Genomic DNA, 24,808 nt, shown 5'->3' on the forward strand with positions numbered 1-24,808 from the left:
CAAAGGTTTAACGAAGATTTTCAGTTTTTAAAAAACGAAGTGGTGCAAGTAGCCTAACACCCGGCTTTCCGCCTCAGGTGTACACAAAGCACAAAGTCTTATCTGTACATTATCTACATCTTGCGGTGGAGAAAGCTAAAGGAGTCATGACTAACAGCAAAGGCTGCTTTTGAAGGTTCAAAGCAACAACAATACAGCCCGCGAGGAACTCCACATTCCAGTTGTTGGGGTGGAGAGTGAAAGTGTAGTAGATTGACTTCCTAGGTCCTGTTGGACGGGAATGGCATGATCCATGAGAGTGCTCAGTTCTGCACTAATGTGTTAAAGTTGATTAAAGTGGAGAGCCTGTGCATTGATTTCATAGGCAATGTATAGGTCTAATAATGCAAATGCATCTCCTTGCATTGGTAGACCATCAATAATAGAAATGAGAATGGCTGTAAGCCACTTGATGCCCTGCTTGGCAGCAGTCCAGACTCAGCTGGGTGCAGTATATTGTTCTGTTCTGGAAACACCCAGCCGACTTTAACCTACACTGATGCCAGCCAGGTCAGGGCAGAGCTCTGGGTGGTGTGCAGAGTCTGGTACCCCTCCCACATCTGTGAAGTGTGGCAAACGGTTCAGGGAGGTGCATGGTGGACGGATATCCCCCATCCCAGTGTCACATTTCAATGACTGTCTGGAAGGCACCCCCCTCCACCACTGGCGCACGGTGAGGGTGGCTGGGCTCTTAGGCAGTGCAGGGTTGGAGTAAACTGAGCCTGAATGCCTCGGGGCTGACCGTAATCGTGACACTAACTCTCACTCAGCCAGCCGCGAGAACTCCCCAGCACAGTTCGGTCTGCCGGTCTGAGGAGCGCCGCAGTCCAGAACTTGGACTGCATTCATGGCTGCACCAGCAGTGGAGTGCAGTGCAGGGCCGTGGGCAGAGCTAAAACTAGAACCAAATTTCGGTGGGAGCGAGGGCTACTAAATTTTTTTATTAGGGGCAAATTCTTCCAGCAATATGCATAGTGGAGATGCAGGGGCTCTTAGAAGGGGTGAAAAAAACAACAAAGCCTCGTCAGCAAGTAAAGGGTCCTTTAAAGATCTGTGAATTACTCAGGTGCAGCTGTGTGTGTGCCCCGGAAGCCATCTCAGCCGGGCTGACACACACGACGGGTGGGGGGCTGGGGGGGGGGGGGGGGGGCTGAAGCCCTTTTAGCCCAATGGGCGTGGAGCACCTGGCCATGGGCCAGGCTGCACGCATAACCAGTCTCCCGCTGCGGCCGTGTGGGTCCAAATCAATGGCTGCAATTCAAACTGAACTCTGTGCGTGCGGCTTTGGCCCTAGTCTCCTGCTGTTGTTTGGGCAAATCATGAGACAAGTCTCGATGTGGTGATGTCAGTAACTTTGTCGCAGTTACTTAACACATTGTAGCTAGCCCTGGCCAGAGCGAGCTGCCTGAGCCAGCACCCGAGGCAGCTTCAGCAACTCGCACTGCCAGCTAACACCAAATTGGCAGTCAGTGGTACTTAGGTAACGCACCGGCTTTGCTGAAGAGGCGCTATAAATGTGTGACAATGCATTTCAGTGTAGTGATGCAGATCACCGCACTGCAATGCATTAGTCTAACACCTGATGCGTGGTACCTTGCAGGGCTGCAGCATCCCAATATAGGTGTTATCTAAAATAGACATTGGTCTGTGTTGTGTTGTTATATTGATCAGGCAATGATTGAGGCACTTCAGTGATGTCACTTATCATGATAAATTAATCTGGCCATTTCCTTGAAAGATTCAGGGTCAAAGGTCATATGATGTCACATCCAGTTATGTCATTGTGATCAAATCATGTGTATTGTCAATTCCCTGGCATTTTGGTTAATTGACTTTTATGCCACAAATTTGCATAGGCTTCTACTTTTTACTTTACGAGCAATCAAGCTTAAGAGGGCAGTGCTGCTGCAGGCTACACTCGGCTGCGTGAGGTTTTCACAAAGACAGCAGACCCCTACAAAACAGTCCGACTGGTTCTTTAACTACTAAGCATCCCTTGAACCAATGCTTGCAGTGTCTGCATGGGGCTTTACAGGAGGCCGCTGGATAGTACCCTGGAAATCTGGTCTCTAGGACTCAAACAAACACATCTAAAGAAACCATGCTACATTTTGAGACTCTCATCCCATATGTTCCTGTCCTTTCCATAAAGGACGTGAATGAATGCTGTGAAGGATATCTGTTTAATGTTATCTAAATTATGTGCAACAGAAAAAGTGAATTTAACCTTAACCACATAAACAGTGTCGAGGGTTCAGGAAATATTATATTGTTTATGTTTTTCTACAGATATTACCTTATTGGATTTCTTTCAGCTTATGAACTCACCTTGCCCTTGAAAATTAATATTGGTTGTTGGTGGGACTGTCTATAAGTTGATTAAGCCTGTTCTCAGCCCTGCTTCTTCACAATGACCAGCACACGAATGAATGTGGCTTCATTAATGCATATGTAGCTATGAGTCACTGTTGATAATTCCAGATGTGAACAGAAGCTAGACTGACTGTGAAACAACCCCCTGCAGGAACCCAAACTAGAAAGAAAAGTCAAATCCATCATTATAGACAATGGTGGCATGAGGCTCTTAAATTAAATAAATATTATTAGTGTTTAATACAAGAAAACCCCACTTGCGACAAATTATTAAGTTTTGTAGAATGAAATAACAGTCCTAGATAAATATAAAATAAAGGTCCACTAAAATATACATTTTCAAAATGTATGCTTGTTGCGTGGTCCTCCCCAGACAGTTGAGGCAATGCCTCTTTTTGGTACTAAAAGCCAAAACAGCTGACCCATCACATAAGGTGATTGTAATAATTGACGTGAAACATATCTCTATGTACCATGAAGTTTGAAGTTGGCTCCTTTACATTTTCTTCCTGCTTTGCGGAAGTCAATGTTCCCTCGCAGCCCTCGGTGAAAAAGTGGCTGAACGGGCCGGAAGTTGTCGCTCATACTATGGAAGATCTCCGAGGGCTGGCTTTGGCTCAGAAGGCGAAGCGAGTGCACCTATAGGAAAACAAACACACAGTCAGAGAGTAGGAAGGAATGAGCGTGAGGTTGAACTGGACGGCAGTGGGATATTATTTATCAGCCTGTGCTCCACGTGTGGTCAGGTGAACAGCTGGAGTCCTGAAACCATTCTTAAAAGTGTTAATAATAGTGTCTGAGTATACAGGACTTCCAGTCTACACAACGAATACGTTGCATAGAATATTAAACTTGGGATAGAAACTTAGAGACTGATTTATTAATATTTTGCACATCTTTTTCAGCACATTAATGCCACAAAACGTTAGCAATGGGAAAACTACCCATTACTGAACCCTAAAAATTCAACATCACCCCTAAAAACTACCATCTTCGAACCCTAAAAATGTCCTACCACTCCTGAAAACTACATAGAAATACATGTACACTTCAATTTTAATTATGATATATTTTAATTCAAGCTTCATCACGTGTCACATACCGTCATTTCATTTTTTTAATTACACTTTATTGAATTTTTATAAATGTACTAAATCTCATTTAGTGCATCATAACTGAATACATTTACAAAACTTCAATACATATATATGCATATATGTGTGTGTGTGTATATGAATATCACTATATATGTACATATGCATATAGTATATATGCAGATACACAGAGTGTATATGCTTTTTATTACCCCTGTTATGTGCAGGGAGTGGCCCCGACTCACGAGAGGCAAAGGCTCTAGTGGGTGGTGATGCCCTCCCCTCCTCAACAATGCGAATACATAATATAATATTATACTCTGCACATCCATGCCATTTTTCATGTATAGTTGTTTTAAAAAATTAAGGATTCAAACGGTAAAATGTGCACAGTAAGTTGACATCAAACTGAAGAGGCCTTGTGACTACTAGGCAGATTATTTACCTGTGTGTAATGGTTACATGCAACATGCATGTCAGTAAACATTGGTTCTGTAATGTCAAATCTGAGTAATGTAGTTCTAAACTTGAATTGGAACTGTGCACTGTATTAACAAAGGTGCCAATATGCACTTAATAGCTCAGTTGCTCTAAATAATGTGCTTTTGGCCTCCATTTATTTTTCACTGTCATGTTATTATAGTATATATGCTGATGTCATATGCTATTTATTACTTTTGTGGGGAGAGTTCATGACTCACGAGAGGTGAAGCCTCAAGTGGGTCATGATGCCACCTTCCCTCAAAAATGGTAATTCATAGAATATTATACTCTGCGCATGTGTACATACAGTTCAGCCCATGGTATGTTATTCATGTATACTTGTTTTAACTGTACGCATTTAAACTACATCAGGATGCAAGGGTTTAAATGTGCGCTGTATAGAAAAATCACATTGAAGAGACCTTGTGACAATTAAGAGTTCTTTTCATGTTTAAAGAAATTATTACATGCAGTCTTTGAGGCAACGAAACGTATTTTCTCATGTGAAGTTTACAGTACTATGGTTATAAATTTGAAGTTTATCTTTTCACTGCAGTAATGAATGTGTGGATGTGCTTTTATTAGTACTTTTCTTCATTTCTTCGCCGTCAGCCTTTATTGGAGGCACTCTATCAGAGAAGTAGTACTTTACATAATACCTTCCCTCAGTAAAATATTTGCAACGAAAGGCAAATTGGACATAGGTCTATCATGAGTGAACTCTTGCGATTTGCATTAATTTTTATGTTAAACAGGTATTTTTCTGGTGTTATGAGGTGCTTGCACATCCTATTGTTCTAGAAATGTATTGAGTATCTTGGTGAGATATGGCCATATGTATCAAGTCTTTTTCCCGTTTGCAAACGGGCCGATTCTCAGAATCTCTCAGAATCTGCCCATTTGCGAATGGGAAAAAAACCTTTTGGGATGCATCATCCCAAAAGGCCATCACAAAATAGAGAATCGCAAAATTTGCGAATCTCTATTTTGCGAATGCAGTTAAGGAATTGCAAATTGTGATTTCTTAAATGCAATTCTGGAAGCACCAGAAATTTACTATTTGGCCACAAGGAATCGCAAATTACCACCAACTTCAATTTGGTGGTAATTTGCGTTTTCTAGAAAAAAGCCCTTTTTTGCTTTTCTCAAACTGGCATATGGCCCTCAGGGCATGTATGTGCGCAACATGAGCACACATGTATATTTCAGGGGTGCAACAGGGTGTCCTTTCGACACCTTTGCACCCTTGAAATTGCAGTTTCAAATTGTGATTACCTATTTGGTAGTCGCAAATTGCGAATGTCTTCCCATTCATTCCTACCATCCTCTTTGCCCATAGGAATGAATGGGAAGGTATTCCTTAATTGTGATTCGCATTTTTTTTTGCAAATTCTACATAGATTGAATTTTCCGATTCTTAAACTGCAAATCGCTAAAAATCGCAAAACTCTTTTTTGATACATATGCCCCAATGTGTTTAAGAGTTCTTTAATGCAGGACACTGGAAAAACTGACAACTGGCAAATTGTCAATTGCTTTAATATGGCTGATCTATTTATACTGAGGCCTTCATTATGAGCAGGGCCACTGGATTTATGTGGCAGACAAGGGCCACATTATGTGGCAGAGTTGAATAAATTATTCAGGAAGAAAAGGCAAAATATGCGGCATGATGAGGCACATTTTATAATTGTAGTACTTCATTATTTTCTCATTTTTAGATTGAGCCTGAGCCAGCGCACAAGTGCTGCTTTGGCGATCTGGTGTAGGTACTGTACGGAGCCCCGCCCACATTTTTAATTGGTTTGCGTATTTGCCCTTCATAAATGCTCCCGTCTGATTCCTTCATAGGTATTTAGTCCCTCCTTAGTGATGTCAATGTCGTCATTTGTATCCTCCCATGGCTACTGGCCCCTTTACTTAGGTTCCTACATCATAAGCACTATATTTTTTATTGGGTTTGTCCTACTTGAGGCAGGACGGCGTGCCTTAATTACATTCAGCACACTGTGCGCTGCATGCGAGAGCGCTCCCGAGGTTTTTCTGTGGGACTGGACAGGCAGCCCGGCTGGGACCTACCGAGGGGCTGTGGACAGAGCTGTGGAAAGCAGGTAAGGGCTTCTTGGTGACAGAGGCTCCTTGTGCATTGCATACCTAACCCCTTTACTGCCCTGAGGACACCCGGATTTGCTAAGCTTAGTTGTATCCTCTTTATTACCCTGCACCCACCCCTCGGCTCTACCACATTTGGTTGTACCCCCTTACAACCCTGTGCACACTCAGCTCTGCCCCCATTAGTTGTACCCCTTACCGCCCGCTGTGCCACTCATCGTTCACTGCCAGTCCCTGTGCATTCCCTAAATTGTCCCTTCCCTCTGATGTCTGAAGCCCTGATCCCTCCGCTCCCAGTGGACAGTAGGCCCTGCTGCCTACAGTCCTAACCCCTTACCTCCTTGTGCACACCAAACCTTTACCGCCATGTGCACGCCCGGATTGCAATCGATGCACACCTGGCTTTGCCACCCTTAGTTCTACCCTCTCACCACCCTGTGCAAACCTGGCTTTGCAATCTATAGTTTACACCCCTCTCACGCTCGTGCATTCCCGGCTCTGCACTCTTCCTTGACTCATCCCCTGCTTGTGCATTCTCGGCTGTGCAGTCTGTAGCCTTTGACTCCCCCACCCCCCCCTGTGCATTTTCGGCTCTGCACTCTGTAGCCTTGACACCTCCCCTGCCTGTGCACACCTGGCTCCGCACTGTATGTCTGTACATACCCGGATCTGATGTCTGTAGTCCTGAACCACTTAATTCACTGTTCATAATCGACTCTGCAGTCTGCAGTCCTAAACCCTTAACCCCGCCCACACACACGAACGTGCTAGGCTTTCCACCCATAGTTTGAACCACTTACTCCCTCCACCCACTCGCCTTTGCTGCCTCTAGTTCCAGCCTCTTACCTTCCTTCGCACCCAGAGCTCTGCCGCTCCGTCCAATCATAGCCCGTTTCCTCCCTCTGGACACCTGGCTCCTAGCCCACTCACCCTAACAGTACACTACCCTCTCTACTCTAACCATCCCAACCATATTGTCTCATCGGTGCCAGTAATTAGGTTTGCTGCTCTGCTGCCAGACCTCCAGGACAGAGCTTCTGCCAGACTATAGTGCTTTCTTTCTCTCTGACCCCGGAGGCTACACACCCATCTCGGGGTAATGCAGCTGGGCTTTTCACTGGAGCCCCCTTCTGCTTTCTAGAGTTAGTTTTTGGCATTTCTTTAGCACTTACTGCCATAGTTATGGCGTCACAGCGCATTAAGTGGTTTCTGTAGGTAGTGGAGGGAAGGCACTCCTCGCTGGAGCATCACCACCTCTCATCCGCTATGCCTCAGTCAATCTCATGCCTCTTAGTTCAGCACCACACCACATAATTCCATTCAATACATGCCACTCAACTACACACAATACCACTACACATAAGTCCACTATACTTATTACCACATAATTACTATCCACATAATTCCATTGCACAGGCACACACTGATCCAGTATTTTTCATATCAGTTCACTTCAGGTCTTTCAGCACAGTTTCTTTATCATAACTTTTCAAAAAATCCAAGCCACAAACACACACTTGCTCATCTTCTTTCGGTGTCTTCTGCATACACGAGCGCAGCCTCTTTATGAGTCTATAACCATCTCTCCCCTTCATTCTCTCTATCTCATACACGTTTTCTACTACTCTGTTTAGAGTTCATCAACCACTTCATACACAAACTACCTATACCTCTCAACCTTACTTTCTATCTTTTTTATAGAGCTTTCCTATTTATGCACCATACCACATATTTCCAACACACAAATACACTATACACCATACAATTCCACCCCACACAATTCCACAACTAACAATTCCACTACAAACAACATATATCCACTCCACTACAAACAAAACAAAAACATGAAAAATAATATTATTTGCATCGCCAATAGCTCTAAATTTCACAAATGCAAGACTAATTGCATTGCAAATGCTTGTTACACTTGTTAACACGGTCTAGGGATTGGTTGCACCTGATTAGTATCAGTTTAACACTCAATTCAATTCAATTTAAAAATCTTTATTCGGATTACAAAAATCCATAAAAGCACAGTTTAAAATACAATTCAACATTTATAATTACAGTTACAATAGGTGCAATAGACACTATGAAGTACATTATCAGTATAATTACCAAGTCACACGTTTCTAAAGTGCAAGAGAGGTCAATAATCATTGATAGTGCAAATAAATCAAGGGAATTCCATACTTCTGCGTACATTAAAAATAACTTTTAGAAAACTGCTTGTGCGAAATATGAGTTCGTCATCCTCTAATTTTAAGAGCATCAAATAGGACTGGTTCAAGGAGAGGGGTCTATGTTTTTTAAAATATGGTGCTAGAAACCATTTGATATATTTCATATAAAATTTACACATGAAGAAGAAATGTAAATCATTTTGTTTGCTGGTTCCGTCACAAGGACAAGGAATCTTGTCATCTAAGCTGTGTCCCAGAGGAAAACAAAGTAAAAACTTTATCGTTCCTGCTCTCATTCTAAATAGTAGGGATCTTTCCCAGTAACACATTGGTAATATCAAATACAGTGGGAGTTGCTGGGTTAATATACCATTGTTAATATAGGACACAACAGTTTGTTTCCTCATCTCTTCTGACAGTCTTTTTTCCCTGTAAGTGGCATACAGTTCAAGTTGGAATTCTTTTTTATCAGTCCTCTTTATATGTGATGGATTTTCAAAGAGGTCGCCCCTATCTATACTAGACAGACTCTCTTGTATACCACGAAGCCATGGGATCTTATTCCATTTGTCACAAGCCAAACATTCCCTCAAAATGTCATGTGTTAGGCTAGCGTATTCATTTGCCCAGATAGCCAACCAAAATAATGCAGGCCTAGCAGCAATAAAATCACTAATATAAGGTGCATTCAGCTCCGAGTGGCAAATAAACCCTGATGATGAAATGGGAGCCCCCAGTAGTTTACTACAGAGCTGATTCTCTTCTCTCTGTATTAAGGGGGTTTTTACTGACCCCCAAATTTCGGCACCGTAGGTTGCCACTGGAATGCATTGGAGCCTATATATCTTTAGAACTGCATTAGTTGCTCCGACTTTCCTCGGTCTGGGAAGAGATAAAATTGAGTTTATAGCCTTTGAGAACTTGCCTGTGGCGTGGGAAATATGCCCACTCCCAGGCCGTTCGCAGCAAAGACTATACCTAAATATGGGAAAGTTTTAGTTGAGAGCAACTTATCAGCTCCTATCGTAATGGAATTTAATTGCTTAGCACCCGGCCCACAGGACATAATGAATAAGTTTTTTAAATTTACTTTTAGATCCAAATTCCCCATATACGATGAAAAATCCCTGACTAGTGCACGTAGGGCATTAGGTGTTAATCCCATAAGCACAGCGTCATCCGCGTACAAAAGACACGGTAATTGGCATCTTTTAATTTTAGGAACATCTGGGGTGACCTTTTTGAGGGAGTTGCTCAGGCCGTTTATATAGATAATGAATAACAGGGGTGCTAAAACGCACCCCTATCTCACACCTCTTTCTACATTAATTGGCTCAGAAACTGTACCCTCCATGTCAATCCGTACTTGTGCCTTTGTGTCTTTGTGCAAATAGGCGAGGAAATGTACCAAGGGGGGATCCAAGCCGTACAACAGAAGAATCAACCACAATTTTTACCTGTTTACCAGGTCAAATGCGGACGATAAATCCATGAACGCAAGGTAAATGGGTGATGCCTTAGCAATATTATATTTGCTAATTAAAAGATTTAAATTTAGGCATTGTTCGATGGTCCCAACCTTGCGTCTAAAGCCCATTTGACAGCGGTCAAGTACCCCCATTTCCTCAGCCCAGTCATTAACTCTATTATAGAGTACCCTGCCCAAGATCTTTAATGTATTGTCCAGGAGCGAAATAGGCCTGTAATTTGCGGGATCAGATCTTTTGCCCTTTTTATAAATGGGCACTATTATACTCGTGGACCAAGTTGCGGGTATTGGGACAAACGGTAGACTGTTAAAAAGGTTAACAAAAATCTTTCCCCAGAATTCTGGCTTGTACTTAATTATGTCTATTGGGAAGCCATCGGGCCCAGGAGCCTGGTTACCAAGGCTCTGGTTAATGGCCGCGGTGACTTCCCCCACAGTAATTTCTAGGGATTCCAATTTTCCTCGGGCGTAATCTTCTAAAACAACTCCAGGGCTGGAATATATTTTCGAAAAATGCAGTTCCCATTGCTCACTTGCTATGGTACAGCTAGTTGGGGTTAATTGCTTACCCATATCCCGCATCTTTTTAACAGCAGGCCAGAAGGTAGTACTGCTCCCCAGCGCAGCAGCAGTTGTTAATGCCTCCCATTGCTCAGCTAGTAGAGCAGCCTTCCTTGAGCCTATGGCTGTTTTATAATTCTGTTCAGCGATCCTCACATCTATTATGCTTCTGGGTTTACAATTTAGAGCTCTGCGGAGAGCTTTATTTGCTGCTGAGCAATGGCGGTCAAACCACCTTGGTTCAGGAGCAATCAATTTAATAGGGACACTTAGGAGGGAATTAATAATATTGCAGAGTTTAGAGAAATCTTTTACTATTCTGCGATGGTTCCCATCATCCAGAGAGCAGGATTCAAGTAACAAACCATGATTACTTATAATTGTGTCTGTTACTTGGCCACTATCTACCCCTCGCCATTTTAATCTCAATGTATTAGTTGAGACTGTAATATCCCTTGCTCCCAAGGTTCGAACAAAGGCACTCGGGGGACCTAAGCCAATGTTAACCTCCAGAGCATTATGGTCCCCGAAGGCAGTTTCAAGGACGCCAGCCTTATTAACTCTATCTATTAGGTCAGAGGACATAAAAATATAGTCCACTGTGCTCGAGAATTCTCATCCTCTGAAGGTTGGGATATAAGTAAGTAGTTCCTTTTTATTGACATCCATTATGTCTGTTAGGATGTGTTCATTAAGGAAGCATTCTAATTCTTCACCCAGTTTGTAAGCCCTATCTATTTGTACATTATTCATTTTGGATGTTGTAAACTTGGCATTAAAATCTCCTGCCAATATTGTCCTAGTGCTCACCTGATTATGGGATTTTTCCGCTATTTTAGATAATTCTCCGAAAAGTTCTATATAATTCTTAGTCGGAGTAGAGCTAAAATCATTGTTATAAAAATTAATAAGATAGTATGGAACCCTACGGGTGTACTCAATTATTTGAATGTTTGGATTTTTTGAGGGGATCAATTTTATAGACCCCCCTATGCTTATCTTAAACCCTATCAGTAAACCTCCAATCAGGCGGCCAAAAACAGACTTTCCGGCATTAATACAATAGCAATGGAAACCCTCTATATGTACCGCTGTTGTCGCCCAGGTTTCCTGGAATAATATTATGTCCTTATCAGAAATTACCTTTAGCCATTCAAAATCGGAGACCCTTTGTTGGAGTCCTGCAACATTCCAACTTATAATCTTAAATTCCTTATTTTGCACCCTTGGGTATTCATTACCTCCATGTGCCACCAAGTCATGGGGGGTGGCATGTTCTTCCTTTTCTTGGGGCACTATTTGACCCAGTACACTAACTAAACCTTGTGCTAATATAGCGTGTATCTCATCTGTTTGTCTACTTCCCACCTCAGCCTCATTAGTGATTTTTTCCCTGACACTAACATCTGTTATAATGTTTTGTGATTCAGTTAGTGATGGGAGTCAGTCTACCATATCCAAACTATTAAATCTATTAGATGTGGGAAACCCCCAAGTGATATCCCTTACTAGAGGGCATCTTTGGTAGTTCCTATAATTGTTATTATTGTGCCTATGATTGTTTCTCCCCCATTCTCCCCAATTGTTTCCTAATTCTCTCTGTCCCACCTGGGTCCACCCTTCATCCGATCCATAATCATAATCATCATAGCATTCTTGTCTGACATTTCCTCTTGGTGGGTAGAAGTATGAAAGGTGCCTTGTCTCAATGCCCTCGTTATATCCCTCACTGACCCAGAAACAAATATAGTCCACTGTGCGAGGGTCATCGAAGTTAATAATCACACAATCGCCTTGAACTCTCTTTTTCTCATGACCTACTCAGGGTACTCTCCGTACTGTCAGGATTTTACTTACATAGTATGATGGTAGGGGCCTGTTATTATTCAACCAGTGTGTGACCTTATTGAGTAGGGACCAGGATGGCTCATCTATGTTGTCAGGGGTCTCAGGGACTCCTGTCATCACTACAACATAGGGACTTGAGCCTGGGGGGAGATTAGCAGCAAATCGTTTTTTCTTCCCTTTATGCCACTCCTTTTCCTTATTTCCCTCATTGGCTTTATCTTTCCCAATAGTAGAATTATCCCCTGTAGTATTTTTGTTATTATCTTGAGGTTTTGCAATTGGGGTGTGCACTATTGGTTTTGTTGCCAAGTTCTTAACCATTGGGACTGCATTAGATTTAGTTGTGGTGGTAGGGGGTAGCTTAATTTTAGGCGTTGGCTGGGCAGTTTTTGCGGGGGAGAGGGGGGGTTTACAGGGGGCCCTTTAAATATGGTACTTAGTTCAATTAGTTGTTTTTCTATTAACCCCAGTCGTGTGTCTATGGTAGCTAGATGAGCACTAACAAGTTCTCCAACCTTCATTATTAATTGACTGTTGGAGGTACAATCTTTGCATAGCAAGCCTAGGATAGGCATTTCCCCTACACATGCAGAATCTACAGTTCCTTTCTTACTCCCTTTCTTAAGACTATTCTTTGCTTGGCCCTTCCCCTGCTTTTCTGAGCCTGGGGATTCCCCCTAGAACTAGATGCAGATGTAACTGAATTTTGTAGAGATAATTTCTGTATATCCCCCTCCCTTAGGCCTCTCAAATTCCTAGAAATAGTGATTGAGTCATCCATGGTGTTACTAGTGACTATGAGTGTATCAGGGGTGGGGTTTACAACAGGTCGGTCCAGGTTTGTGTTCGGGGTGTCACTAACAATAGAGGTGATTTCAATATTAGAGGTGACTTGCGATGCCTCTATCATAATGGGATCTAGGCCAATTACAGAATTTACTGATGGAATAGACTCAGTCACAATGTCCAATTGTGTATTAAAGTCCTCCATCAGATCTAAATTTGGTGATTTTTCCAAACTCAGCTGTAATTCTGACAGTGACTGGGTTGCAGATAAGTCAACAGTGTTTGGCATGCTATGTATTTCCACTATTGCGCCAGGTCTATTAGGTATTTCAGAGTCTCGATAGGGTGTTTTGGCAGTCGCTAGCAAACCCAATGATGACCTTTTTGCTTCTGCCAACTCTAAAGAAACGCGTCGTTCCAATAAAGATATACCATGGTCTATTGCCTCATTTGCTTTTGTAATAAAATTGTCAATGGGACCAGTAACCTTTGCTCCTCCAGCTGCAGTTTTACTCCGGCTGCCCCTTGTAGACATGATCGCCGATTTTACACTAACAGGAGGTATATGTTACAAAAGATAAACAGTTTGTACTTATCCTCACAATTCACAGAATCCAGATATAAGGGGGGTGGCCCGTCCCGTCCCCGGTCGTCCCCGGACGGCCACAGACGGTCCCGCCCTTGTCCCGGGCTTCTCCCGGTCGCGCCCGCGCGCTCCCGCGCCGCGGGAACGATCTGATTGATTTGTAGTGTCTGGATGTGGAAGGGGCGTATCCTGCAGGGAGAGCTGCCCAGGTGGGTTGATTGAGGGCGGGCGCTCCTGGGACAGGTAGTCCTGCGCCTCCGCCTCCGCTTGCTCGCAGCCCTGCACAGTTGACTTTAATTTTTCTGTGGTTGCCTCCACGAAGCGGGACCCGCGCAGCGGGTTCCGCGAGTTCTAGCGGTGAAGCAGGAAACAGGAAAGATTTACTGCACTTCTCCCTCTGTCAGCAAGTGCGCGAAGGAAAGGAAATCCAGTTTAACACTCATACACAGCAATATGCAAAAGGAAAGCGACCAGTCAAGCTTTGCATAGAGCCTTCCACTGCGCTGCAACATGTCTCACTGCGTTTTTAGTAAACTTTGAACCGTTTGAGCTAGAAACAAACATTTTCTTTTTGCTAATATATGCAGACCATTCAGCAGTCGATGTATTTTGTCGAAAGAAAACGGCAAATCTATAATTATGTGAAAAAATGCCACAGTGGGTCAATCGCATAATTCCAGTGGCCCTGATTATGAGTGGTCTCTTAATTCTGTTGGGAAACTAAGGATCTCATCAGAATTATGAAGTCAGCAAATCAAATCAAAAATACTTTATTTTAGATAATCAAGTCCATTAAAGTGGAAAAGTGCAAAGTAGAGTTAATAGAATGATTGATACCTCGTTTTTACAGTATTATGTAGATGATTAGTCAAAAAATCAAATTGTCAATAATACAGGTTCAATCAATGCAAGTAATGTGAATATTTTGAAATACATATCTATAAGCAGTTTATGAGTAACTTAGCAATGGGGATATTGCATAGTTTTATTGCACTGTTCAGATTACAACCATTTGGTTCCAGAGGAAAAATAATAAAACCTTCGAAATTAGACCATGTAAAATGTAGTTATTCATGTTCGTGTTGCATTAATAATGATCTGTGATTTGAGTAAAATAAGCTGTGTATCACATATTTCATAGCTATGTAAAATGTATCTTTGTCTCTAAAGACGTTCGCAACCAGGCCGCTGCTTCTTTTAATGTTCTGGACTTTTTCTTACTAGTTACATTAATGTAATGTCCAGAAATTGTATAAGTTTGGAGATCCCTTGTGGCTGCACATTATTCAATACGTGGCTGATTGCAGATGATAATGCCCATGACCCCTCGTTAATCCACAGATGCTGAAGAAATCTTCTGCAATCCTCATGGAGAGTGGGGCGTATGCAGAGCTGGTGTGTTATCGATTCCTGAAATAGACCACATAGTCAACATATACTAGTCTCAGTTTTAGTTGCCCACAAAGCAGTAAAGCTAGTGATGAAAAGCAGCCCATCCAGAAATGCAGTAATGTTATTTTGTAATATGGTGAGAACAATTCCAGGATATATTTTTGAGGACCTTTTCTATCATAAGTGATGAGGACCAGGGCGGGGTGTTCTCTTTTAGCAAATGCTCTGTGATCAGATTTGAAGTATTTGATTTTTACTTTTCTGTTCAGTGCTGTTTTGAGCTGTGGATGGGGTAGTTTTAAGTTTCACAGTTCCGCCGAGCCTGTTGGCTTCAGTGCTTCAGAGAGGGAATGTGCCCAAATGTTTGGATTTTTACTTTTCTGTTCAGAGCTGTTTTGAGCTGTGGATGGGGTCGTTTTAAGTTTCACAGCTCCACCGAGCCTGTTGGCTTCAGTGCTTCAGAGAGGGAATGTGCCCAAATGTTTGAATTTTTACTTTTCTGTTCAGAGCTGTTTTGAGCTGTGGATGGGGTCGTTTTAAGTTTCACAGTTCCGCCGAGCCTGTTGGCTTCAGTGCTTCAGAGAGGGAATGTGCCCAAATGTTTGGATTTGTACTTTTCTGTTCAGAGCTGTTTTGAGCTGTGAATGGGGTCGTTTTAAGTTTCACAGTTCCACCGAGCCTGTTGGCTTCAGTGCTTCAGAGAGGGAATGTGCCCAAATGTTTGGATGACGTGAGCTGTTGGCGCATATTACTTCAAGCCAAATAAAAATCTTCAGTAATCCTTGCTCTGCTATATGTGCAGAGTGCAGATACTTTATTATACAGAAGACTCTTTCAAAAAAAGAGAGGAACCCTTGGACACTCAAAGGACTAGGGTTAAGACAAAATGTTAAAGATTACATCCTCTGGGATTATTTTACTATATTGTTTCGTTCACACCTTCTTTCATATGCCAAACCAAGACTCCATTCACACACTGACCATTCATAAAGGTCACCGTTCAACTGGTGGCTACAATGTATTGGCAAAAACACCTATTGTTCATAAGGTAATGATTGTAATATATTAAAACCATTTTTTATTTTATACAAGATTAAAAAGAAAAAAGGAATTTGATTCAAGTTAAAAAAAAATTGTCCAAAGAATCATCATGAAAAATATGTAACAATACCAAAAACAATTAATCACATTCACAATGCTTCAAAAAATGGTAACACGAGAGTTAAAATAGACAGTAATCTTTGTCGTAAATCGCCATAATCCACGGTTAAACTTATGTACAAATACCCTAATGACTTGTGTATCATCAATTTCTAGGGTGATGTTCGTATAGATGGATTTGTGGCGACAGAAAAAGGCGTTATAATAAATGGTTTTAATAAATTACAATCATTACCTTATGAACAATAGGTGTTTGTGCTTATACATTGTAGCCAGTAGTTGAGTGGTGACCTTTATGAATGGTAAGTGTGGGTATGGAGTCAGGGTTTGGCATATAAAAGAAGGTGCGAACGAAACAATATACTTAAAGTAAACACTTTATTATACAGGCCTTCTGTGTGATCAGTTGGTCTTTTAGTGCAAATTCCATTCTAATCTTCGCTGGCTAGGTGTTATGAGGTAATTTAAATAGAGTTCTGAAGACTGTGCTCTGTGAGTGTTTCAAGAAGGCCCCGGAAAGCCTTTGAGCCGCATGCCAATGTTGGAACTTGTTGAGCAGGGACTATTTTCAGCATTGATTCAACTGAGAATATTTTAGTGCTCTTACAAAATTGTGCAGAAGGCAAATTGTAACAAAGCTAATCTTGGTTGTAATGAGGTAAAAAGTAATAGATGATGTCCTTTGTTTTCTATCCAACAGCCCAAGTATTTGTATATGTTTGCGATGGTCAGACGGTGGTTGTTAAGAAGCCAATGGTGTTGTTTTTTCTTTTCCCGCCCAAAAATAACAATGTTTTTTTCGTGGTAAATTTTCATCTTACTTGCATGGCAGTGGATGTGCAAAACATCTAGGGGGGCATATTACCAAGCAATAGCGATAATTATCGCTATTGCTTGGTTAGAGACAAAAATTTACTGCATCGCTGCGGCGCGTTTTTACCGCAAATAAACCTTGGTATTACCAAGGTTTAACGCAAATGCGGTAAAAATCACCGCAAAGCATGAATATCGCTGAAAAGTCAGCGATATTCATGCATTAGCGAGCTAATGCTCTTAGCCATGTTATCCACCTCCCATTGGATAACATGGCTAAGAACTGCTCACGGCAGGTGTTAGCTTTTGGAGATATTCCCGCTTAGCGCGAATATCTCCAAAAGTTGGCAATAGGAGATAGCGATGTTAGCGACTGTTTTCAGTCTCTAACATCTTGGCACGCCCACTTTGCATCTCATTAGTGATAAATATCACTGACATGCAAAGTGGGGCCCAAGATGGTCGCTATCTCCTACTAGCTGTCGCTAACTGGTGTTAGCGGCAGCTAGGTAATAGGGAGATAATTTTATCTCTGCTTCCTTGGCTTTTAAAGCCAAAAAAGCGGAGATAAACCCCCTTGATAATATGCCCCCAGAAGTCTTTGGAACCCAGCTGGTGTTTGGCTTGACAGGACAACATCGTCCGCATATAGAAGCGAGGTGATGCGTTGGTTTGCTGATTTTGGGGCATGGCTGATGTTCAATTTAATGCGGGAGCCAGGTCACTCATGTACAGGTTAAAAAGGAATTGGTGCTAATATGCACCGCTGCTTGACTCCTTGTTCAGTGCTTATTCTTCCAGAAATCGTAGTGTGTGATCCTATTTTTGCTATAGCCCACGTATTAGGGTAGAGAAGCAGAATACCTTGTAATAATGCTTCTGTGATTTTCCAAGCTGTAAGATGGGACCACAGTAGGTGACGATTAACTTTATCAAAAGGTTTACTATAGTCTATGAAACAGCAGTACAGCTGTTCATTCTTCTGTATTTGTTTTGCTACAAGCATCCTTACAGCCACAAGGTTGTCAATAGTGCCGGAGTGTGATCTGAAGCCAGTTTGGATGAATGAAAGCAGGTTGTTTGTCATATCCCAATTGTGTAAGTCCTCCATCAGTAGCGATGCAATATATTTTGCCTTCATAATCCAACAGTGCAATATGTTAATAGCTGCCTGGGGGCGAGATGGGACCTTATTTGAAAATAGGATGTAGAATTGAGCCTTGCCAGGATGTTGGAATGATGTTACTGATTACACATCCCTTAAATAGGTTTTCTATTACTCCCAACCAGTAATTGATGTAAAATGCATATTCACAAAAAGGGCAGCAGTGGAATTTGGGTGGTTGCTGAATGAGCTGTAGTAGAATTTGGAACCAAGGTTTCTAGAGATGGTTTAAGTGATGCCTTCTGTTTTCAGAGTAGACTTACCTGCATGGATGTGATATTCAGCGGTCTATCTATGATAATCCAGGTGACTGTTTCATAGCATGGAGGCACTGTCATAGAACCTTGGTAAGTCAGGAACCCAAAGTTTTCTGGGTACAGCTCTTCAATGCTCACGTCGTGTAGGATATTGGCCTCATCTGCGAGAAAAGGCTACACATTAGTAATGCAGTAATTTAAAGATACCTACCATAATCTATCACTCATTTGTGGATGGCTAAATGGATGTAGCCTAATTTACATGAGACTGCAAAACATACATCTTGTTCCTTTGTAATTGTTGAGGGAGCAGACTTAGGTTAAAAACACACAGAGTTTCATGCCTGGTTATGAAGCATATTGAAAAAAGACAATATCTCATTTTTGTCAGTAATTTTTAAGGTAACAGATACTCGTTTTACATTCTGAACAATTTTAGAATGAATATCTGAGGATGTTTTTAGGTCAGAACTGTAGACTATTCTTATATGAAAATTCTGGGTTTTGTAATGTTTTAGCTGTTTTAACAAGAATGTGGTCCTCGAGATGGTAGCAGAGACAGGCATTGCGGAGATCAGGAGAAACAGCTAAACTGTGTTGATATGACATATACAATTGAAAAGTGTTTTCTCAGGATTTGAGACTTCAGCCGTCAAATTAGGGGAAGGCATCATATTAACTAATTTTTTGGTCAACACTCTGGCTAACATTAGAGTCTCAACAGCCCACCAGGGGTATTTCTGCTTCCTGGGAAGATGCCCGTATAGTGCATATTTGTAGAACAGCCACTTAATCAGCTTCTCACACAGTTGTTCCACAGTACAATTACATGGTAAAATATGCCGTTTCTTTCAAGTTTAAGTTGGAGCCTCTCTGCACAGAGTCACAGCAGTACACATGGGCGCCAGTTGTTGGCAAAGGCCATGGGTGTCAACAGCAGCTTCTTATTGGTGTTATTATCGCACATGAAAGAAGTCAACCACTCTAAGAACGATGAAGATCCAACTAGGCTTATTGCAAGGTGAGATAGTGGATATGCAACAGGAGCTTCCTTCCTACAGAGTGCATCAGATCCTCTTCCTTAAGTGACCATCTCCCAAAGCATTCCACAAATACTTTCCTCCCCACATTCCATAAACCATGTCAGCATGCATGCCAGAGGACCGCGTACCTAAGATGCCACGTTTATGACCTGGTGACAATGCTTGGATTCCTTATTGGTAAACTTTCCTGGTGGACTTTGTGGCTTAGAATTTTAACAAGAAGACTGAAAGGATGCTTTGCATAATATTTTATGTATGGAAGGATGTTGGTAAGGTTAATGGTCTCTTCCTGTGAACTTTAAAAGAGGAGTGTTCCAGACTTCTCACAACTAAAGAATTTTCAGAGGAAGAGGAAGACTATGAGTAATGAAGGTTACAAGAAAGTAGTCCAAGCATGTTGTTATCGCTATTATATGAAGAAGACTTCTTTAGGGAATATCATTTCTCTAAAGTCAATAAACTTCTCAGCATACACCAGTGCCAGAGAACTTTAGTTACAGGTAAGAATCGTTTTCTAATGTTCAACTTTTTAGCAATTAGGCACAGCCTTTCCAAATGCAACCACTGAGTACTCATGTCTTACGCTTGAAGGAGATTCTGGTGGTTGACTCTCTGTTCAGTATCCTGTTGAGAAATGGATTGGAATTATTTGCGACCTGCAAGAGGGGGAGAGATCCAGACATTATATTCTCTGCATTGTCAATTGGCATCCAATTCATCCATTCAGACAACACAATACCCTCCATGTTCAAAAATGCTGATGAACATTATACCCAGAACCCATGCCTAGTGGGGACAAAACAGCTTTATTTACCATTTATGATGAAAATATTGAATTTCTCTTAAACACAATGTTGTGAAATTAAATCCTGGAATATCGAGCAACCACCCAGAAAAACGTAGTTCTAAACGTTATAAAATATTTTGTTACCTGTTTTGGGTTAATAGCAGCACAGATGTGTTTGCTTACCTAGCAGAGACTCTTAAAATGGAATCCCATGTTTACCTGGCCTGGTCTCTGACTGCAGTCCTTCCGAATCTGGCATCTTTGTTCCCACTTGGAATTGGCTCTGGGTACAGCCACTAAGAGGAGAAGAACATGAACTGCATGTATATACTTGCCTGGAAGAGAGGCTCGTTGCAGAACTCGGAGAGAGCCGTTAACAGTATGTACAAACCTGGAATGGACTTTGGGAAAATTCAGTCAAAGGAGCACATTTCTAGAATATGGATGGGGAGAATGCTTTCTGTTGTTTACAGGAATCAAATTACACTGATGCAGATATGTGTTCTTCACTGAACCAGGAGTTTGTGGTATGAGCTCTGATTACAGAAGCAATCAACTTGAGGTCATGAGAAAGACTGTAACTGAAGATCGAGATGTTCATCAAAGCTTTTGCAACTTTGGTGGACCTTGGCCAACATTGAAAAAAATTCGAGGCTAAACATGATTGTGGAATTCCGATTTAGAATTTGAAAGCTAATGTTAACACTACTATTGCACCCGTGTATTATGCGTTATGGTTATGTTTCACTATCATAAAAAATAGAACAAGTTGTCTTCAGTTTCTTACAATGTACTGATGAAGCATTTCATGTTTTTTAACACATATCACTTTTCAGTGCGGTTTATGAGCACTTTTGATATTGAATGCCCCATTAGTAAATAGCAAAGAAGTTGTTCATTTCAAATGTCACTATATTTGTCAAGTAAATAGAACTTACTGGGACTATGGAAGGACTGAAAAAACTTTTTAAAAACTATCCCAAGATGTCATTTTTCCCTACTGTTTTTATTAAAATGTCAAATATTGAACAGAATTTAGCAGATGCTTCACATTACTCATCCGTACCAAGAAATTGTACAGGAAAGCAATTAGGCCGTCATTCTTGCACGTGAGAGTCATTTACTTTCACGTTTTGGAAGTAACATTTTAAGAAGGCCGGTATCTTCATATTACAGATAGATAGATATTATATTGATATAGTGGCTTCTTTAGTGGTTAATGAAGCACTTATGACACTTAACTATCTGGTACACATTGACATTGCCCCTATGTACGCTTGTTCACTCTGATGAAGATTCGTTCTGGCATCTGGAGTAGCACAGGCCCTTCTATGCCATGTACCCTGTGCTATGTATCTAGCGGACAAAGGTATGGCAAAAGGAATGTGCTTTCTGTGCTGTACAAACTGAGAGTGTCATTCATCATCTCCTGTTTGGCTTATGCTCTGTCCTAAACATTTATGATGCCATTGGGGATGTCATATGTGAGGTCATTAGTGCTGTTATGAATGATGTCACTTGTCATGTCATCAGTGAGGCTATGAGCAGCTCCTTGGTGGGAAATGTGGTTGCATAAGCAACATAACTAGGGATTTCCAGGTTTCCAATGGCAACCGTTGGAGGCTCTAAATGAAGCTTTATCAGGTCATGTATAATTATTTGTAATGTAAATTAGTAAATGATCTGAGTGGAGACATATAGGGCCTGGTTCATGTGTTGATGGCAAGGATGCTCGGCCTAAATGGTGACAGAGTATCCTTACCTTCCAAAATAATGGTTCACCCACCTGATTTAAATGCGGTGGACCATAGGTTTGGCTATGATGGTGACTACTGCGTCACTGCCATAGGCAAAGTTCTCTGACGGCTTGATGGAGTTAAGGCCGTTAGAGAAAAGGATATATTTCCGCCCACCCAATCAGGATGGGCAGACATATAACCATTAATTTTAATACAGTCAGTCCCATGCAATCTCTGGTTGTGGGGAGTAGTAAAATGCTATTAAATCTCCCCTCGCCATCACTCCCATGGTGAGGGGAACATTACCTTTCTTATTTTCAAAAGGAAAAACCCATTTTGGGATTTTCGTTTAGAAAATTATAAAAGAAAACTGTTTGTTGCAGGGCTGAGTCATGCTGATGGATCGCGGCTCCAAACAGCGAAATGCATTGGCAGGAACCTCCATGATGGCAGCTCCTGCCAATGGTTTATAAGTGACCACCTGTTTGTTGGCCATTTCGAAATTTGGAGGCCTGTCTCTTCGCCATGTGTTTGGAGTGATATACTCTGACGCCCCGGCGGAACGACGGATCATCTGCCAAAAATGAAATCAGGCCATTAATGTCCTTTTAGCAATGTTTCTTTAAAATGATATATTTGCACTGAAATTATAAATTATAATATTAAGGTCTCAAATACATTGAAATTTCCCTTTATAGTTCAATGTACGAACTTAACACCCCCATGCACTGATTATGACCTTAAACACGCCATTACTCATGACATCCCACAGTGCATCATACTTGACATCACTGGTCTGATCACATATGGTACACTCTGAAAGCATTTGGTCAAGGACTCTTCTTGGCAAGACTGGTGTATGGTACATATGCTGTGTGAGTCTCCATTCTCTGTAGATATCGGCATTGGACAATTCTGATGCATCTAAAGTTGCACTCTGGGAAATAGGTTCACAACTGCACATACCTGCATGGGCTTTAAGGCCTTTGTTAGATCGGTCGTAGAGCCTTTGAAGTGTTGGGTAATGGACAGGGAAATTGGACTAAATTACATTCCCATTGAATAGACACAGCAGAGGCATACATAGCAAGACTAAAAGAACATCGGTGTGCTGTACTGCAAATTGCGATCTTCAATTTATAATTCTCGGCCAGTAGTGGGGGTCCGTCACTGGTTAGGGTTTACCTTATTACTTTGGTTAAAATTAACAAATAGGTCTACAGTGGTTCACCATGGGACAGAAGCAAAGTAGCAGTATGGGCACCTTCACACTTTTTGCACCTTGGCTCCAGAAGTACTTGTGGCCATCTTGCAAATTATATGTAACTTTCAAGTACAATACAAAGAAAGTACACCTAATAAAAGCAGTGCTGTCACTCTAGAGGAAAGATGTAAAATCTCCAGATTAATGCCCCTCTTCATTGGTAAACATTATCAGTGTTAAGAACAATGGTGAGGCCCAAAACTCTCAAAACTTCTATATATTAAACTTTTAAAATGCAATTCTTCTACAGGGAGTCTTACGCTCTTAAGGATAGGGGTAGCTATACTTCGTTGGGTAGTCAAATTGTCAAAAATGTCCTGTATCATTCCCAAAGGTTTCTTTATACTCAATAGTAAAGGTACGACTCTTGTTTGTAATTCAATTCCATTATATGATCTTTGTTATAAAACAATGCATAGATTTTCATAGAGATGTCTTTTATCTATCATACATTGTTCAATTCTTTTTACATCATACAAAACTCTTTGTTAGGAGTCTTTGATATCCTGAATGATCGCCAATACATTTATATCCCAAAGTTATTTGTGATCAGTCTTTCCAATAACGTCTGAGTTCTTTATTTCTTTCAGTCTTTCCAGATATTACTTTGTGATGGTGAAGCTTCTATTCCTGAATTATTTCCAGCTGTTCCTTTGTTTGGGATTCAGCCACAGTATCACATATCTTTATTCCCAATCCTGATATTTTTATCTGAGTTGTTGAGTTATTACCAGCTGATTAGTGGAATGGCCAAGTATTTACTTGATAATCCTGATATTGTTTTAAAATTGTTTCCAATTTCACTTTTTGGGACTCAGCCAACGCTTGTTTTTCCTCTTATGTGGCTTACAAGCCTGGAGCTTTTTCAAGGCTGTAGCATCAGAGAAGAATATTAAACTCACAGGAACTCAATTTTAAACAACATCCTTACGTGAGCAACCTAGTTGTGAAGATCTTTATAACCAAGTGATATGCACACTGTGTGTTCTCCTTTGGTCAACCCATCTTGTTGGAGAGTGTTTCCTTACGGAAACACCCTAGTAGTAAAAAGCATTTCACCCTATTGATGTATACACCATGTATTCCCCTTAAATCAATCCATTTTACATGGAAGTGTGACTATAATATGTATTTTTCCTTCCAAAGACCATATATGTTCATGAACTCAAACATTTTCCGGTGCACTGGCATGCTGAGATATCCTTGTTTATATAGTTGATATTTTTGCTCCATTCTTTATATGTTATCTTAATTATTAGTTTTTAGAAGTGTGTGTGTTTGGAAATTTTTACCCTGGGTGTCGGCCGAGTTAAGGCCTATAATTCACTGCAAATAAGTTGCTTTTGAGCGAAAAAGTTTGACCTGCCAATGTGGCATTTTGGGGCTGTGGTAGCATTTTATTATGACTTGTGCCGACTCTTCCGCTCTGGGCCCGGATCGGAAGAGTCAGCACAATTCATGTTGGCACGAGGCCGAAGTAGGCCGAAGTAGGCCTACAGACTCACTGTCATCCCGTTGAAGCGTTGCTACGAAATACGGAAGGTACCACTGGACCTTACCAAGAAACAGATTAATATATCTTTTCTCACTTTCCCTCAAAAAACACATTTTCAGAGGGACACACACTGAGAGA

General features: G+C 41.3%; 1 protein-coding gene across 1 annotated transcript in view; it reads right to left on the reverse strand.

Moving 5' to 3' along the window:
• The window catches only part of CA11 (carbonic anhydrase 11 (inactive)), a 768,903-nt gene that overhangs the window by 14,500 nt on the left and 729,595 nt on the right, over positions 1-24,808 (reverse strand). The window contains exons 6-8 of the mRNA XM_086928698.1: positions 19,969-20,041; positions 18,349-18,503; positions 2,886-3,051 (exon numbers count right to left, since the gene is read on the reverse strand). Of these exons, the coding sequence (XP_086784824.1) occupies positions 2,886-3,051; positions 18,349-18,503; positions 19,969-20,041 (394 nt within the window). The remainder of the gene's footprint in view (positions 1-2,885; positions 3,052-18,348; positions 18,504-19,968; positions 20,042-24,808) is intronic.

The sequence above is a fragment of the Lissotriton vulgaris genome, chromosome 7 (genome assembly GCF_964263255.1).
Source record: "Lissotriton vulgaris chromosome 7, aLisVul1.2, whole genome shotgun sequence".
Taxonomy (NCBI): domain Eukaryota; kingdom Metazoa; phylum Chordata; class Amphibia; order Caudata; family Salamandridae; genus Lissotriton; species Lissotriton vulgaris.